Here is an 18406-nt window from a genome sequence, read left to right as displayed (position 1 = left end):
GAAGCCGCAGCTGTCACTGCCGCTGCAGCCAACATTTTCTTTAAAGCCACACCAGGCTCCAAAGCGGCGCAAAGCTCTCCCTGCCTGCTCTGCGGTCGGGAGGCTCCTTGGGGAAGGTGGCCGCAGAGGAGGCAGGGAGAACTTTGTGCCACTTCGGAGCCCGGAGGAGGAAGAGGAGGAGAAACCACAGCCACCGCTGTGGCCACACTTTCCTTCGGAGCCCGGCATAAAGCTAACCCTGCCCCCTGTGCAGCCAGAAGACTTATTTGTGAAGGCGGCCGCAGGAAGAGTAGGTGGAGAGGCAGGATAGCTTTGCGCCGCTTCGGAGCCCATTTCTTTCCTGCTGCCACTATCTCCTTGAAGGTTTTCCCGACGAAGCGCTGCGCTGGGCTCCAAAGTGGCGCAAAGTTCTCCCTGCCTCCTCTGCGGCCACCTTCCCCAAGGAGCCTCCTGACCGCAGAGCAGGCAGGAAGAGCTTTGCGCCGCTTTGGAGCCCGGTGTGGCTTTGAAGAAAACGTTGGTTGCAGCGGCAGTGACAGCTGCAGCTTCTCCTCCTCTTTTTCCTCCACCTCCTGTGGCCACTTTCCCCAAGAAGCTTCCCATCCACAGAGGAGGGGGGGGAGGGAGTTAGGAAGGTCCGCAGAGGAGGCAGGGAGAACTTTGTGCCACTTCGGAGCCCGGAGGAGGAAGAGGAGGAGAAACCACAGCCACCGCTGTGGCTACACTTTCCTTTGGAGCCCGGCACAAAGCTAACCCTGCCCCCTGTGCAGCCAGAAGGCTCCTTGGGGAAGGCGGCCGCAGGAGGAGGAGGTGGAGAGGCAGGGTAGCTTTGCGCCGCTTCGGAGCCCGTTTCTTTCCTGCTGCCCCTATCTCCTTGAAGGTTTTCCCGACGAAGCGCTGTGCTGGGCTCCAAAGTGGCGCAAAGTTCTCCCTGCCTCCTCTGCGGTTGGGAGGCTCCTTGGGGAAGGTGGCCGCAGAGGAAGCAGGGACCTTCCTAACTCCCTCCCCCCCCGCCAGCCAAAATCACAAAGCCAGGCAGCCCCCAGCCGCCAAAGGAGCCTCCTGATTCTCCCCGCCCTTCTGTCCCGCCCATTGCCCGTGTCTGGCAGAAGCTGCTTCCCGAGTGCTTTTGGCCGGCGGGATGAAAAGTGCTGGGGTGGGGGGGTGTCCCGACAGCCCCCCCACCCCAGTGCTTCGCCTCCCGCTGGGCAAGGGCGCTCGGGTGGCAGCTTCTGCTGGATACGGGCGATGGGTGGGACAGAGGGGAGGGGTTAAGCCTCCTTCGGCGGCTGGGGAACTGCCTGGCTTTGCCTTTTTGGCTGCAGTGGGTGCTGTGGTGGGGACCTTTGGGTTTTTGGCTGGGGGGGAAGGTGAAGCGCTGGGGTGGGGTGGCCGGACCTCCTGCCTCCTCCCCCAGCCAAAAACCCAAATGTCTCCGCTGTAGCAGCTGCTGCAAGAGGCTTCCCTGCCGCTCGCCCATGGCCGGCAGAAGATCGCTTCCCCGCGAGGCAGCAGGTCAGCATCCTGGGGGGGGCCGGCGTCTGGCGAGGAGGCGGGGAAGCCTCTTGCAGTAGCTGCCACAGCCGCCGCGCCGCTCGCCCATGGCCGGCAGAAGATCGCTCTTGCCCGGCTTCCCCGCGAGGCAGCAGATCAGCATCCTGGGCGGGCGGGCGGGGGGCGAGCGGCGCGGAAGCCGGCGGCTGTGGCAGCTGCTGCAAGAGGCTTCCCCGCCTCCTCGCCCGCTGCCCGCCCGCCCAGGATGCTGACCTGCTGCCTCGCCCCACGCCCGACGCCCGACCGATCCTGCGCCTCCTGCTTCCCCCCCCCAGTCAAAAATACAAAGGCGGTCTGCCGCTGCCCGGGGAGCAATGGGAAGCTGAAGCCGGCGGCGGTTTCAGCCTCCCTTTGCTCCACGCTGCTCCGCCCTGCCTGGGGGGGGGGAGCAGGAGGACCTTCCTGACTCCCTCCCCCCAGCACTTCGCCCAGGACAACAGGCAGGGCAAAGCAGCGTGGGGCAAAGGGAGGCTCAAACTGCCGGCGGGTTCAGCTTCGCATTGCTGCACGCCGCTTCCCCTGCCTGTCATAGTGCGGCTTCCCAGCGGCCTCCCGAACCCGAACTTTTGCCGAACGGCGTTCGGGAGGCCGCTGGGAAGCCCCGCCGCCCGGCTGTCACCTTTTAAAACAGCCGGGGGGCTTCCCAGCAGCCTCTCGAACGCCAAACCCGGAAGTTCGGGTTTGGCGTTCGTAAGATGAAAAAAGTTCGTAAGAAGAGGCAAAAATTTTCTGAACCCCGGGTTCGTATCTCGGGTTGTTCGTAAGACGAGGGGTTCGTATCTTGAGGTACTACTGTATAGATTTGGAAAGAATTTTACTTCATCTTCCCTGAAAATATTTATGCAGCTAATGTTAGGAAAAGATTGTGATGGTGAACATGTATGTTTTTATGCCCTTTTTGGTGACACCCCAAGGCCTCTGGAAATCATGAGTGAACTCTGGAACTCCAAAAAAGATGTGAGAATGGGGCATGTTTTCCCATTCATTTTGGAGATTGCAAGGCCACACAAGGACATTCTCCAAAGTTTCCATATATATAATGGCATCAGTCATTGTGGCTAAAAGCTTGTGGTGAGAAAAGGCTATAATGACAAATTCACAGAATAAGGGGGAAAATATTGTTCTGTCACTAAAATGTAATTACCATATTTTTCGGAGTATAAGACCTACCAAAATATAAGATGCACCTTAGTTTTTTGGGCTGGAAATAGGGAAAAGAATCTGCTTACCAGGTATTCATCTGGCTAGCGTCCTTAGTCTGGTCAGCTTCAGCACATTATTTTATGTTTAAGGGCTTAAACTTTTTTAATTCTGAGAGACTGACAATGAAAGATTTTGCAAGCCAATAAGAGCTGGGAACTTCACTAGCACCTGGAAAGAAACAGTCTGAGCAAGTAGAGCAATGGAAAAAATCCTACAAAGACTTAGGGCTTGGAAAACATTCTTCTTTACAGAGAGTAACAATGAAAGAGCTTGCAAGCCGGTAAGAGCTGAGAATATCGTTAGCACCTGGTTAGGGCTGGAAAAAAACTTACTCAGAGCAAGTTAAGTAATGAAAAATCCCCTGCAAAGACTAGGGCTTCAAAAACATTCTCCGCAGAAAGAAACAATGAAAGAGCCTGCAAGGTAAGAGCTGGGAACATTGTTAGCAGATAGTTAGGGCTGAAAAAAGCTACATTCAGAGTATAAGATGCACATGGGTAAGAGCTGGGAACATCATTAGCACCTGGTTAGGGCTGGAAAGAAACATCTAGAGCAAGTAAGTCAATGAAAAACCCCCTACAAAGATAGGGTTTAGAATACATTCTTGGCAGAGAGTAACAATGAAAGAGCTTACAAGCTGGTAAAAGCTGGGAACATTGTTAGTACCTGGTTAGGGCTAGAAAGAAATATTTGGAGCAAATAGAGAATGAAAAAAAAATCAAAGCAGGGTTTGGAAAACATTATTCACAGAAAGTAACAATGAAAGAGCTTCCAAATAGGTAAGAGCTGGGAACATCGTTAGCACCTGGTTAGGGCTGGAAAAAAATTTACTCAGAGCAAGTTAGAGTAATGAACCCCCCCCTGTAAAGACTTAGGGCTTTGAAAACATTCTCCGCAGAGAGAAACAATGAAAGAACCTGCAAGGTAAGAGCTGGGAAGATCGTTAGCAGATAGTTAGGGCTGAAAAAAGCTACAGAGTATAAGATGCACCCTAATTATCAGCCTCTTTTAGGGAGGAAAAAGATAGATCTTATAGACCAATAATACGGTAAACTTCAGGCGTGACGGACACTGTTACACTAATCATTACCATGTAACAGAAGAAACTAACTAAGCCTCACTGAGTAATTAATTCAATTCAATCAGTATAAATTATGGTGCAATTTTGAGAGAATTCAAGAACAGGACTTTTCTATTGTCATTGCTCTGTTGTATCCATAGAGATTCTGTGACCAATTGGCACATAAAATTGTCTGCAATTTTTAAAAATATTAAGGTATTCTGAAATTGTTTTAAAGCCATGTAATAAAAAATATTGATAAAGTGGTACAACACAACATTTACTGCAAAAGAATTGTTGCATGCTACATATAGTTCAATTTGTGCAAGAAGCTTAATCTACATTGTAGTGTTTTTCCACCTAAGAACATGCACTACAGCACAGCATCTTCATTGCAAGTTTATTTTGTCCAGGGCAGCAAAATACAGAGAAATCATTTAATTAATTCTACTTGCCTAAATGGAATGAGGGGGAGGTAACATATATTTCCAACAATCTTTAAAATTATTCTATTGGATACAAAATATATCTTAAATCTCCATATTTTACCAAATTAAATTTGGGAATACTTGAATCTTTCCATTTTAATCCTCTTGTAAAAATTCTAGCAAAATCCTGTGACTTACTAGATCAATCAAGCTTTCCTGGATTCTATTCAAGGTGGTACGAAGTCTACTGCTGCTAAGTCCGAGTCCTGTTGATTCAAACTAGAAATGAGAGAGAATTTTAAATAACAAGCCTTGGATCAAAGCTAAAATAAATGCAAGACACTTTCCAATTTGTTCAGACCTACTGCAACAGACATGCTCTTCATAACCAATGTGCCCTGCCAATTAAATTGCTGAAACATTAAATTAATTAATTCACCAATCCTTTCCATAAATAAAAAGATGAATTAATCTCTGTACTATAAAATAACTACATATTGTTAATATTGATGTAAGAATTATCTATTTATTTGGGATATAGTAATCAGTATTGTTTATATTGTTTCAGTATGGGTATGCCGCTCCGAGTCTACAGAGAGGGGCGGCATACAAATCTGATAGATAGATAGATAGATAGATAGATAGATAGATAGATAGATAGATAGATAGATAGATAGATAGATAGATAGATAGATAAAGACAGACAGACAGACAGACAGACAGACAGACAGACAGACAGACAAACAAACAAACAAACGCCGTGTTTTTTGGAGTATAAAACACATCTAAATTGTAGAGGTGGGAAACAAGTAATATATTATGTAATAAAATACCAGTGTAGCAGAATACTTTTGACAACCACGTACACTTTTGACAAACTTCAAACTTGATAGCTTTAAGACTGGGGACTTCAACTCCCAGAAGTCCTCCTCAGGAATGGGAGTTGAAGTCCACAAGTCTTAAACTTGCAAGTTTGAATATCCTTGCACCTCTAATTTCTAATCCTGAGGGGTTTTTTTAAACTTGACACCTTTAAGACTAGTGGACTTCAACTGCCAAAATTCCTCCTCCAGTCATGCTAAATAAGGTAATTAGAAGGCAAAAACAGCCCCATTTTTGGGGAAAAGGGCTGTCCCCCCCTTTTTTTTTTTTTACTAAATTGGATGGGCAAAGGGTCTGGAGAGCCTGCAGATAGCTCTTGAATGCTGGGGGGTGGCAAAAATGCCATTTTTGTAAAAAAAAAATTTTTTTAAAAAGGGCCAGTTTTATCAATTTTTTCTCAGAAATGGAGGCATTTTTGCCTTTCATCACCAAAGAGCTGTCTGCAGACTCCCCAGACCCCTTCCCCACCCCATTTGTGCCAAAATGAAGGTGAAAAATGGCCCGTTTTCCGCACAAACAGGGGCGTTTTCCCATCCACCAGCACCCCGGAGAGCTCTCTGCAGGCTGGGAGCGAGGCTTCACAACAGCAAAAATGGCTGCATTTCATGTATAGGGCATACTGGCATTGCCACCCTCTTTGGGGGGGGGGGGGGTTAATTTTATACTCCAAAAATTATGGTATCTTGAGGCAAAGCCCAAGTAAATGCAAAATCAGATAAAAGGATTACTACTCAGCAGCATCTCGTCATGATGTTTGCCATATATTTTAGACTTGTAACTTCTAAATAAGTGACATATAGAAGATATGAAATGTATGACATAGCTACAGCTAGTTTATCAATCTTTGACAGTATTTTATCCAAATGTATAGAGAATAAAATTATTTAGCTAGTGCCATGACCTTTATGGTATTATATTGAGATAATTGCACAAATAAATACTTTAATAGTAACTACTTTAACCTATTTCCAAAAGCTATTCAATAAGTCAGACTTTTATTCAGATGTAATTATCAATATTAGTATAATAGAAGGCAGAATCTTTGCAACAAAGTCACTGAGATATGGGAAGGAAGTACAAATTACATTAATTATAAATTTGCTAACTGTATATTTATATTTATATTTACTTACTGTGTTGTTTCGGCCAAAAAATGTATATATTGCATACATGTAGTAGTCAAAAAGCTGTGACATAAAGTGAATCACATCAAATGCAATAGGCTTCAAAATGTTCATCATTTGCATGTATTTACCTTAGTGAAAAAAACACACAAAAAATAATTCCATTTACTGACTCAAGAATATCCATATATAACGCTATCTACAAAATTAAACTAGATCTTAAAACTTATTAATGTTTTCCCCAAATGAGAATGAAAATTGCATCCAATAGATCTAAGGCAGCCAGTTTATTGAATGTTATTCATGGTATTGAATGACAGCATTATAAATCAAACAAAATAATTATGAAAAATCTTGAATACTAGACATCAATGAAAATAACCATAATTTATATGATTGCCAGGTGCCATCATATATTCAAAGGTTATATAGACTGGGTGAACTAAGATGTACTGAAGCGTGCACATCCAACTCAAGTTTCTCAAACTTCCAGAATAGGTTTTTTTGATGACTCAGAAACTGTAAATGACCCCCAGGAATGGTATAAAAATCATGTTCCCCTTTCTTTTTGTCACAGAATATATCTAATTCTGAATACTGTACCACGTAACTAAAATCCAACACATTCTACTATCTGTGCTAGAAATACTGAATGTAGGATTTTGTTCTTGCTGCAATAACTGTAATGCTCAGGTTATTGTCAATATTCTTTCAAATTTATGTTAATTTTTACTTCTGCTTTACTGAGAAAGGGCTCTCTGGAAAAAGATAAGGAAGTCCATGTATTCGATTTTATTGAGGGCTGCATAAAAGTTGTGTTTGACCTCGGCAGGCCAGGATATGGCCACTTTGACGTCACTTGTGTTGGGGCATCTGTTGTGGTCTGAATGCCCTGCCAGTGAAAACAGACTCCCAAGTGCCATGGCTTCTGCAACCCTCTGCCAGCAAAAACAGAGCTCCCTCCTGAGCTCTGTTTTTGCTTGCAGAGGTACCACGGGTTGGTCCTTTGCTGTTTCTAGAACCGGATCTAAGAACCTCATAGACCAAATCTGGCCCCTGGAACTTCAGTTTGGCATCCTGGCATACTTTTCTTAACTGTGAGACAGAGGCTTATTACTTTAATACCATTAATTTTGTGGATCAAATTAGGTGGGTTGTAATGCTAGAATTTGGTACAGACATGTCTGTTAAAAATGTTGCTTTTCCTTTCTAAGATTCTCAAATACATATTCTATTTTTTATTCAGTGCCATATCTTCCACCCCAAATGTCACAATATGGACATCATAAATCATGGAAATTATAAATTATTTATGCTGAATTTTCTGATGAAAATCATTATCCTTAAAGAAATATACCATAATCATAAAATATTGTAGGCCTTTGTGTAAGAGATGCACAGTGTATTTTTTTATGTCAAATGAAACCAGAATATAGAATTATTCTATTTCTATATTATAGAAATAGAATTATTCTGCCATATGAATGCTTCTCTAATGCTTCTGAGTGCAAAGCACTTATAAAACTCTTCACAGAGCCAAGCTATTTGCAGGATTGGTTATCTCCAATTCTTTCTGTTCTGTCCAAAATCTGACAAGAATGGCATATGATTTGTCCTTCTATTAAGCAATGCCAGTGGTGGGCTGCTGCAGGAATGGCTAATTGTGCGCAGTTCTGCGGCTCGGGTGAGTGAGTGCAGGACCGAGCACAATTTTGCTTCCCGCATCGGGCACGTTTTGGTAGTTCCCCCGCTGGGGGAAGCAAAAAAAACTTGCCAAAACACATGTGCTCATGCGCCCCCATGCAAGATTTTGCTACCTGTACAGATTTCACCATCAATAATCCTTCTGTATTTTGGCAAAGCATTGAAAATGTGACTTATAGCTACAGAACATTTGACCAGGTTATATGGCAAATCAATTTTTATTAATTTACAAGATTCATTCATTCATTCATTCATTCATTCAATTTTTTTGAAATGCCGCCCTTAGACTCAGAGAGGCTTATAACATGTTAGCAGTAGCACTTTTTAACAGAGCCAGCATATTGCCCCCACAATCCGGGTCCTCATTTTACCCACCTCGGAAGGATGGGAGGCTGAGTCAACCTTGAACCAGTGATGAGATCTGAACCGCTGACCTGCAGATCTAGCAGTCAGCTAGATGTGGCCTGCAGTACTGCACTCTACTCACTGCGCCACCTCAGCTCTTGTTAGTTTGTATGAGACTGGCCTCCTACATGTTTTTATTTCTGTTATTTTGGTCCTTACTTTGTTTGTTTGTTTTTGTCTTCTTATTCTTTGTTTTCAATGGCTGTGATACAGATTTCATCATACCAATTTTCTTACAAATAACAGCACATTGTGTTTAAACTATTTAAATTTTGCAAAGAATTAAAAGACACTGACATACACCCAGAGAATTAATGTAATTTACTGAGTTTAATTTATGATGTAATTTTTTCTATGCCCTGATATGGGTGAAGATAAGATGCACCTTTTTCCTCCCTAAAAGAAGCTGATAATTAGGGTGCAGCTTATACTCTGAATGTAGCTTTTTTTTTTAGCCCTAACTAGCTACTAACGATCTTCCCAGCTCTTACCTTGCAAGCTCTTTCATTGTTTCTCTCTATGAAGAATGTTTTCCACGCCCTAAGTCTTTGCAGGGGTTTTTTCATTACTCTAATTTGCTCCAAGTATGTTTCTTTCCAGCTCTAACAGGTGCTAACAATGTTCCCAGCTCTTACCGGCTTGCAAGCTCTTTCATTGTTACTCTCTGCCAAGAACATATTACAAACCTGTCTTTGTAGGGGTTTTTTTTTCATTGCTGTACTTGCTCCCGATATTTCTTTCCAGTCCTAACCAGGTGCTATTAATGTACCCAAGCTCTTTCATTGTTACTCTCTGTGAAGAATATTTTCCAAGCCCTAAGTCTTTGCAGGGTTTTTTCATTACTCTGGCTCTGAGTAAGTTTCTTTCAAGCCCTAACCAGGTGCTAACAATGTTCCCAACTTTTACAAGTTTGCCAGTTCTTTCATTGTTACTCTCTACCAAGAATGTATTCCAAACCCTGTCTTTGTAGGGGTTTTTCTTGTTCCAGATGTTTCTTTCCGACCCTAACCAGATGCTATTAATGTACCCAAGCTCTACTTGCTCAGACTGTTTCTTTCCAGGTGCTAATGCTGTTCCCAGCTCTTACTGGCTTGCAAGCTCTTTCATTGTTACTCTCTCAGAATTTAAAAAAAAAATGTTAAGCCCTTAATCAGGGGATAAAATAATATGCTGAAGCTGACCAGACTAAGGACACTAGACAGATGAATACCTGGTAAACAGATTCTTTTCCCTATTTTCTTCCCCAAAAACTAAGGTGCGTCTTATATTCCAGTGTGTCTTAGAAACATAGAAACATAGAAACATAGAAGACTGACGGCAGAAAAAGACCTCTTGGTCCATCTAGTCTGCCCTTTTACTATTTCCTGTATTTTATCTTAGGATGGATATATGTTTATCCCAGGCATGTTTAAATTCAGTTACTGTGGATTTCCCAACCACGTCTGCTGGAAGTTTGTTCCAAGGATCTACTACTCTTTCAGTAAAATAATATTTTCTCATGTTGCCTTTGATCTTTCCCCCAACTAACTTCAGATTGTGTCCCCTTGTTCTTGTGTTCACTTTCCTGTTAAAAACACTTCCCTCCTGAACCCTATTTAACCCTTTAACATATTTAAATGTTTCGATCATGTCCCCCCTTTTCCTTCTGTCTTCCAGACTATACAGATTGAGTTCATTCAGTCTTTCCTGATACGTTTTATACTTAAGACCTTCCACCATTCTTGTAGCCCGTCTTTGGACCCGTTCAATTTTGTCAATATCTTTTTGTAGGTGAGGTCTCCAGAACTGAACACAGTACTCCAAATGTGGTCTCACCAGCGCTCTATATAAGGGGATCACAATCTCCCTCTTCCTGCTTGTTATACCCCTAGCTATGCAGCCAAGCATCCTACTTGCCTTTCCTACCGCCCGACCACACTGTTCACCCATTTTGAGACTGTCAGAAATCACTACCCCTAAATCCTTCTCTTCTGAAGTTTTTGCTAACACAGAACTGCCAATGCAATACTCAGATTTAGGATTCCTTTTCCCCAAGTGCATTATTTTACATTTGGAAACATTAAACTGCAGTTTCCATTGCTTTGACCATTTATCTAGTAACGCTAAATCATGTACCATATTACAGACCCCTCCAGGAATATCAACCCTATTGCACACTTTAGAGTCATCGGCAAATAGGCAAACTTTCCCTACCAAACCTTCCCCTATGTCACTCACAAACATATTAAAAAGAATAGGACCCAGAACAGACCCTTGTGGCACACCGCTTGTAACCTGACTCTGCTCAGAATACTCGCCATTAACAATAACTCTCTGATGTCTATGCTTCAGCCAGCTTGAAATCCACTGAACTATCCAGGGATTAAGTCCAATCTTCACTAATTTATCTATCAGCTCTTTATGTGGAACCGTATCAAAGGCTTTGCTGAAGTCCAGATAGGCAATATCCACGGCACCACCTTGATCCAACACCTTTGTGACATAGTCAAAGAACTCAATGAGATTAGTCTGACACGATTTGCCTTCAGTAAAGCCATGCTGATTTGGGTCCAATAAGTTATTGTTTTTTAGATGCTGATTTATCCTCTTTTTGAGTAGAGTCTCCATCATTTTAACTACAACTGATGTCAAGCTAACTGGCCTGTAGTTACCAGCTTCTTCTCTACTGCCCTTCTTGTGGATAGGCACAACACTGGCCATTCTCCAATCCTCAGGAACATCTCCTGTTAACAGGGATTTGTTAAACAAATCAATCAGGGGGGTAGCAATGGTAGATCTGAGTTCTTTAAGAACTCTGGGGTGGATGCCATCTGGACCCATTGCCTTATTTATCTTTAATCTTTCAAGTTCTTCTAAGACATCGGCTTCTAAGATCACTGGAGCTGAATCCGTACAGCTGGAAGCAATGCTATATCCCTCTATAGTATTATTATTATTTTGTAAGGTGTCTTTTGAGAAAACTGAACAGAAGTAGCTATTGAAATGGTCAGCGATCTCCTTATTCCCATCAATGTATGTATTATTCCCGGTACTAAGCTTTGTGATGCTGCAGTTTTTCTTCTTCCTATCACTAATATATCTGAAGAAGGTTTTATCCCCCTTCTTTACAGATTTTGCTATTTCTTCCTCTTTTGAGGCTTTAGCAGCATATATTATCTGTTTCGCCTCCTTCTGTCTCATTTTATACACCTCTCTATCAGCTATACTTCCAGACTCTTTATACCTCCTATAGGCAGCCTTTTTTTCATTGACTATAGCCCTTACATCATTGCTAAACCATAGCGGTTTCTTCTTCCTTTTACCTTTAGTTACTTGCTTTACATAAAGTCTTGTGGCTTTTAAGATGGCCTTTTTTAATACAGTCCACTGGGTGCTTGCTCCTGCCATTTTATCCCTCCCCTTTAATTCATTATTTAAATATTCCCCCATTGCATTAAAATTTGTTTTTCTGAAATCCAATACTTTGGTTGCAGTATAGGATTGCTCACCATCAGTTTTTACATCAAACCACAAACATAGATGGTCACTGCAACCTAAATTTTCTCCCACCTTGACCTCTGAAACCCGATTCCCATTGGTAAAAACTAAATCTAGAATATTCTCCCCTCTAGTTGGTGTCTTAACTAGCTGTGCCATAGCTGCTCCTGTAAAGGCCTCTACTATATTCTTACTTTTGCATGTAAGGGCGCTGGGGATATTCCAGTCAACATCAGGTATGTTGAAATCACCCATAACCACAATATCTCCCTTTACTGCCATTAGGGTAATCTCATCCACCATCTTGTTGTCATGTTCCTCAGATTGCCCTGGAGGCCTATAGATCACCCCAATTCTAATGACAGAACCGTCTTTATTTTGCATGCAAATCCAGAGGGTCTCCAGATCTTTACATGTATTTTGAATTAGTATTGTTTTTAGACTTTCTTTAACATAAATGGCTACTCCACCTCCCCTTCTCTCTATTCTATCCTTCCTATACAGTGTATATCCTGGTATGGATATTTCCCATTCATTAGAATCCCTAAACCATGTCTCAGTTATGGCAACCAGATCCAAATTATCTCTAGATATTATGGCCATTAACTCACAGAGCTTGTTGCTCAAGCTTCGAGCATTTGTGTACATTACCCGAAGAACATTATTTTCATTAGTTTGCCCCTTATCATCAGCAACTACATCTATTTTATTTACAGCTCCCTTTTCATAAGCTTCCAGAAACTGATTTATCCTCATTGGTCGGGGACAGAAATCCTCCACATCTGGTACATCTCTGTCCCCTTTACCTAGTTTAAATGCCTGTCCAAAAAAGTTCTGAATTCCTCACCGAGCACCTGGGCACCTCTGTATGATGGATGCAAACCATCCCTCTTAAACAACTCCCTATTAGTCTTATACTCTGAAAAATACAAATCCCTCCCCAATATATAGTTTAATGTTAAATAGCTGATTCTTTCATATTTTCAGTGGTATACACATAATATCGTATCCTAAACATATACTGTAAGTAGTAGTAAGATAAACTGCACAGCAAAACATGTACAAAATGCCCACATATACTTTTAAACAACATTTCCCCCCTTTTTAATGGCATTAACAAAATTAAATACTTGTTCTGTACCTTTTCTGAACTTCTATTTCTAGCTGACATTCATTTCGCTTTAGGGCTATAACATAATAATTCAAGCACTTAAGAACACCTATAATTTACTCTTGCCATGAAGGAACCAATTTTTCTTTTAATATGGCATACTTAGTTAGCAAAGAGTTTGAAGGACAATATTTAAGAACCCATGGGAAAAATAAAGTGCTCTCACCTAAATCTTGTCCCTCTTATTTTTTCCCAGTAGGTGCCAAGAACATTTGTTTATCAGTGAATCATTGTGCAGTTCAATACTATTTATTTTCCAAGAACATTTCTTCATTCCAGCTATAAAATTAAACCAAATTTTCAACTTGTTTCTTCAAAACTAGCAACCAATCAGTAAAATGGTCTTGACCAGAAAGTTCTTTTTTATTGCACAAAAATCAAAGGGAATGAAAGCAAATGTGAACAAAGCTGCCCTTTCTAAACAGTTTACAGAGAGCAAGCATATTGCCCCCAATAATCTGTGTCCTCATTTTACCGACCTTGAAGGATGAAAAGCTGAGTCAAACTTGAGCCTACTGAGGTTCGATCTGCCAAACTGCTGGCAGACGGTGATCAGCAGAAATAGCTTGCAGTACAGCACTCTAACCACTGAACCACCAAGGCTCAACTTAATTAAGGCTTAACTTAATTATATTTATATTGAGAGCCAGTTTGCAGTAGTAGTCAAGGGAGGGCAAAAACAGCCCCCCCCGCCCCCCATGCTGGGAACAGGCTGTTTTCCCAACTTCTGGTGGGCCCACTAGACTCGTGTTTTGCCCTCCCCAGGCTCCAATGGCTTCCCTGGAGCCGGGGGAATGTAAACGTGCCTTCCCCCATTCCCCTGGAGGCTCTCTGGAAGCCAAAACCGCCCTCCCAGAGCCACTGTGTAAGTCAAAAATCAGCTGGTCAGTCTTCGGAGAGGGGCGGCATACAAATCCAAATAATAAATAAATAAATACATGCACATACGAGCTGAGTTAGGACAATGGCTCACGTGCCAGCAGATGTGTCTTCGCATGCCACCTGTGGCACCTGTATCATAGGTTCGCCATCCAGTACTTTTCTAGTCCAATCTTAGACATAAAACCAGTTTGGTGATCTTGAACCAGTCATTTTCTCCTAGCACTAAGAAGACAATGGAAAACCATTTCTGAAAACCCCTGTCAAGAAAACTGAAGTTACTTGTCCAGGTAGTTTCTGAGAATCAAACATGATTGAATGGAAGATAAAAGTTAAACCAGTTCACTGAATGCAATGTCTTTCCTCTCTGTGAATTTAATTACTTTCCACATTCTGTCAGCTAAAAAGTTATAGTTTGACTCCAATTTGAGATGCCTCAAAGTTTGGGGAATTACAAGTTCAACTTACCCATGTACTGTATCTCCAATCTTTCCTAAATGGACAGAACTACAATAATGGTTCAAAAGTCATTCCCTTGTAAAGTCTTCCTGAGACAGATTCTCTCCCCTCTAATATCTATGTAAGTCTGATGAGGGAAGTTATCAACCATATTGGGATGAGGCATCATTAGCATAGTTCATGGGCTGGGCTAGGCTAGGCTAGAAATATCATGGAAAACCTGACCCCGAAGCTGTGAGAGCCTGGATAGAATAATATGAAGCCGAATCCTAATTAAACAGGACTGTTATTGGTTCAAAGACTAACTGTTTGCTGACTCCAAACTTGTCCAAAGGAACAAGTCGGCTGCATAGCTAGAGGTATGCAGGAAGAGGGAGATTGTGATCCCCCTATATAGAGCGCTGGTGAGACCACATTTGGAATACTGTGTTCAGTTCTGGAGACCTCACCTACAAAAAGATATTGACAAAATTGAACGGGTCCAAAGACAGGCTACAAGAATATTGGAAGGTCTTAAGCATAAAACGTATCAGGAAAGACTTATTGAACTCAATCTGTATAGTCTGGAGCAGTGTTTCCCAACCTTTTTTGAGCTGCGGCACATTATTCATATTTTCAAAATTCTGGGGAACACTGGGGGGGGGGGGGGGGGGCTAAAGAAAAGTTTGGACAAAAAAAAATCTCTTCCTCCATTTCACTCTATTTCTCCCTCCCTCTTTCTCTCCATTCCCTTCTTTCTCTCCATCCCTCTTTCTTTCTTTCTTCCTCTCTTTTTTGCTCTCTTTCTTTCTCCCTCCTTCCCTCCCTCTATGTCTTTCCCTCTCCCTCCTTCCCCCCTCTCTTTCTCTCTCTCTCTTGCTTTCTTTCTCTCTCATTCTCTCTCCCCTCCTTTTTCTCTCTCTCTCTCTCTCATTCACCACGCCGGCAACAGAGAGAAAAAGAAAATGAGAGAGCCGGAGAGAGTGGAGGGAGAGAGCCGGCGGCTGTTGTTTTCGCCTCCGCCAGCCGGCTCTGCAGCTAAGAGGCAGCAGCGATCAGCCCCCTCGCCCTCCCAGACGTCCGCAGCGCCCAGCCGCGCGCCGCCTCCCGTTAGCCCGTCTGACTTTTCCCTGCTGCCGTTTTTTCTTCATGGCGCAAAGCCACAGTCCCGGACTCCCGGACCGCTCGCTTCTCCAGCCAGCAAGCCAGCTGCCGGAAAAGCGAGTGATCCGGGAGTCCGGGACTGTGTGGCTGTGTGCCATGAAGAGAAAACGGCTCGGGCAGCAGGGAAAAGTCGGAGGAGAGGGGGCAGCTTACGGGGAATGGTGCTCGCAGCTGTCCCCCGGCTACTGCCAGATGCCGCTGTTTCCAGCGCTTTCCTGCTGGGCCCCAAAGAAGGAAAGTGGGAAAAAGGAGGCACGAATAATGAAGCTCTCCTTTTTCCCGCCTTCCTTCTTTGGGGCCCAGCAGGAGAGCGCCGGAAACAGCTGCATCGGGCAGTAGCCGGAGGACAGCTGCTAGTGGGAGCTCCAGGTCTGAGGCACCGGCGGTCCGGCAGCGCCCCGCCCAGCTGGAACTTCCCTAGGCTTCGCGGCATACCTGGCTGTGTCTCGCGGCACACCGGTTGGGAAACGCTGGTCTGGAGGACAGAAGGAAAAGGGGGGACATGATCAAAACATTTAAATATGTTAAAGGGTTAAATAAGGTTCAGGAGGGAAGTGTTTTTAATAGGAAAGTGAACACAAGAACAAGGGGACACAATCTGAAGTTAGTTGGGGGAAAGATCAAAAGCAACGTGAGGAAATATTATTTCACTGAAAAAGTAGTAGATCCTTGGAACAAACTTCCAGCAGACGTGATTGGGAAATCCACAGTAACTGAATTTAAACATGCCTGGGATAAACATATATCCATCCTAAGATAAAACACAGGAAATAGTATAAGGGCAGACTAGATGGACCATGAGGTCTTTTTCTGCCGTCAGTCTTCTATGTTTCTATGTTTCTAAGTTGTGTCTCACTTGTGCCCCTAGACAGCTGGATACACATATGGAATCTGTGCCTCAAGAGCTTTGCCTTTGCTCTGACCCAAGGTATAAGTTGCAGCCACACGAGAAATAGGGACTTACAAAGGATGATTAATGCTGTTAGAGGATGATATTTGTACTATCATGCATGTAGGGTTGAATTACTGATGCTCTGGGCTAATAGTAAACAGGCCAATCAAAAAACCTTCACCCCCACTGTTCTGTGCACGGCCTCTCGGAGCAAACCCACCAAGCCACTATTCCATAGTAAAATCACACTCTATATTGATAAAAGCAACACACAGTGAAAAGCAGATTGAATGGCAAGGAAAAGGGAGTGATTTTCCTCTCTGGAGTGAAGCATAAACAAAGTCCCTGAAAAGCGCCAACTTGGCCTACTGACATTCCTTAGATAACAGAGTCTATTTATCATTCAAAAGAATAAACCAACTCACCGGAATCTCAAACAAACATCACCCAACAAAGAATGTATTTTAGTGAGGCAGGAATCCTGTTTTTGAAGCCTTGTTCAAACACCTACCCACTCTAACAACTCTGCCATGAATGGCGTTGAAACCCCACACCCAATTACCCCAAATCCTTTGCTTTTATAATGCCTGGAAGTGACATCACACCGCAAAGAGGTAAAGCTGTAAGCTTATTTCCTTTTACTAGGCAAGTTCTCTTGCCTTCTCAGAAATCTCCTGTATTTGGCATCTAACCATGGATTATCCACTCTAATGTCTTCCTCACCCAATGTTCTACCAGCCCCTACCCCCCCCCCCCCCGGGTTCCTCGGGTTAACTCAGGTCACTCCCCCCCCCACTCTTACTCTCTGCATCAGCTGGCAAACCCACTGGCCCAGGGTATCCAGAGGGGCCTGGCTCATCCACCTTAGAATCTGACATGACTAGAGATGGATAAGGAGCACTCACTACACCCACCAATACTGACAAGACAAGCCATCAGAATATAAAATGAGAGGAAACACAACTCTCTACTAGGACTGATGATGTTACCTAGTTTGAGTAATGAAATGTCTACATGAAAACAACTAAGCTCATAGAGCATCCAGGACATTAGAGTTATTTTTGACCTGACCACTATTAAGATATATAGCAATGCCCTCTCTATTGTATTAACCTCTGAAAATTATTCGGGAACTGCAACTGCAGTTGGCAAATGAAAACTAATAGCCATCCACTATATTGTTTCCTTGAGGGGTGTAGTTCATAATGTATGTTTAGACTTGATGGCTTCTCTCTTAAGTACCGTAGTCAGGAAGAACTGTCCCATCTGGTACATTGATTCCAATTGAAGATTTCAATTTAGTAAAGAGTAAAAGATCCTCCATGAATATATTTTAATTAAAATATGTGCATTAATATTATAACTATATAGATTGTATAGTTATTTTGCTGTAATGTGACAGATATTATGATAATTTAATATAAATAGATATAAAGAGTGAAATATGGGAATTATGAATAAGAATTAAGTATTAATTGGAAAATTAGAGATTGAATGATAGTATTATGAAATATGCATAAAATATGATTAGCAGTGAAATGATAAAATTAAACAATGGGTGATTAGATAAAGAGTATATTTTAATGTAAATGTGTATTAATAGTAGACTCAGAGATTGGATGATTGGAAAGAATATGAATAGATTTACTTTAAATGTTTAAATGATTGTAATTGGTACTAGAAATGTACATGGAAACACTGAATAATGAAAGAATGAAGAATGAAACTAATATAAATAGATGTGAAGAGCAAAATAAAGGAAATATGAATAATAAAGCAGGTGAAAGACAGAAAATAGAAAATAAACAGTAAATGCATGAGGAAAAAGTTAAAAGTGATAGAAATAAGAGGGGATTAATATATATAAAACAAAATAGAGTGGTACCTCAAGATACGAACCCCTCGTCTTACAAACAACTCGTGATACGAACCCGGGGTTCAGAAAAAAATTGCCTCTTCCTACGAACTTTTTTCAAGTTACGAACGCGTTCGGAGGCTCCTGGGAATCAGGAAGGAGTGGGGCCA

The 18406-nt window shown here is 42.5% G+C and overlaps 1 protein-coding gene across 2 annotated transcripts in view; it reads right to left on the bottom strand.

Moving 5' to 3' along the window:
- Positions 1–18406, bottom strand: part of VPS50 (VPS50 subunit of EARP/GARPII complex) — a 90637-nt gene that overhangs the window by 17288 nt on the left and 54943 nt on the right. Inside the window, exons 21-22 of one of the 2 annotated variants that reach the window (XM_070729003.1) lie at positions 6261–6382; positions 4444–4524 (exon numbers count right to left, since the gene is read on the bottom strand). In XM_070729003.1, the coding sequence (XP_070585104.1) occupies positions 4444–4524; positions 6261–6382 (203 nt within the window). Of the gene's footprint in view, positions 1–4443; positions 4525–6260; positions 6383–18406 lie in introns of those variants that run through there. The other variant, XM_070729004.1, reaches the window with a different exon arrangement.

The sequence above is a fragment of the Erythrolamprus reginae genome, chromosome Z (genome assembly GCF_031021105.1).
Source record: "Erythrolamprus reginae isolate rEryReg1 chromosome Z, rEryReg1.hap1, whole genome shotgun sequence".
NCBI lineage: Eukaryota > Metazoa > Chordata > Lepidosauria > Squamata > Dipsadidae > Erythrolamprus > Erythrolamprus reginae.
This window is presented reverse-complemented; position numbering and strand designations above follow the sequence as displayed.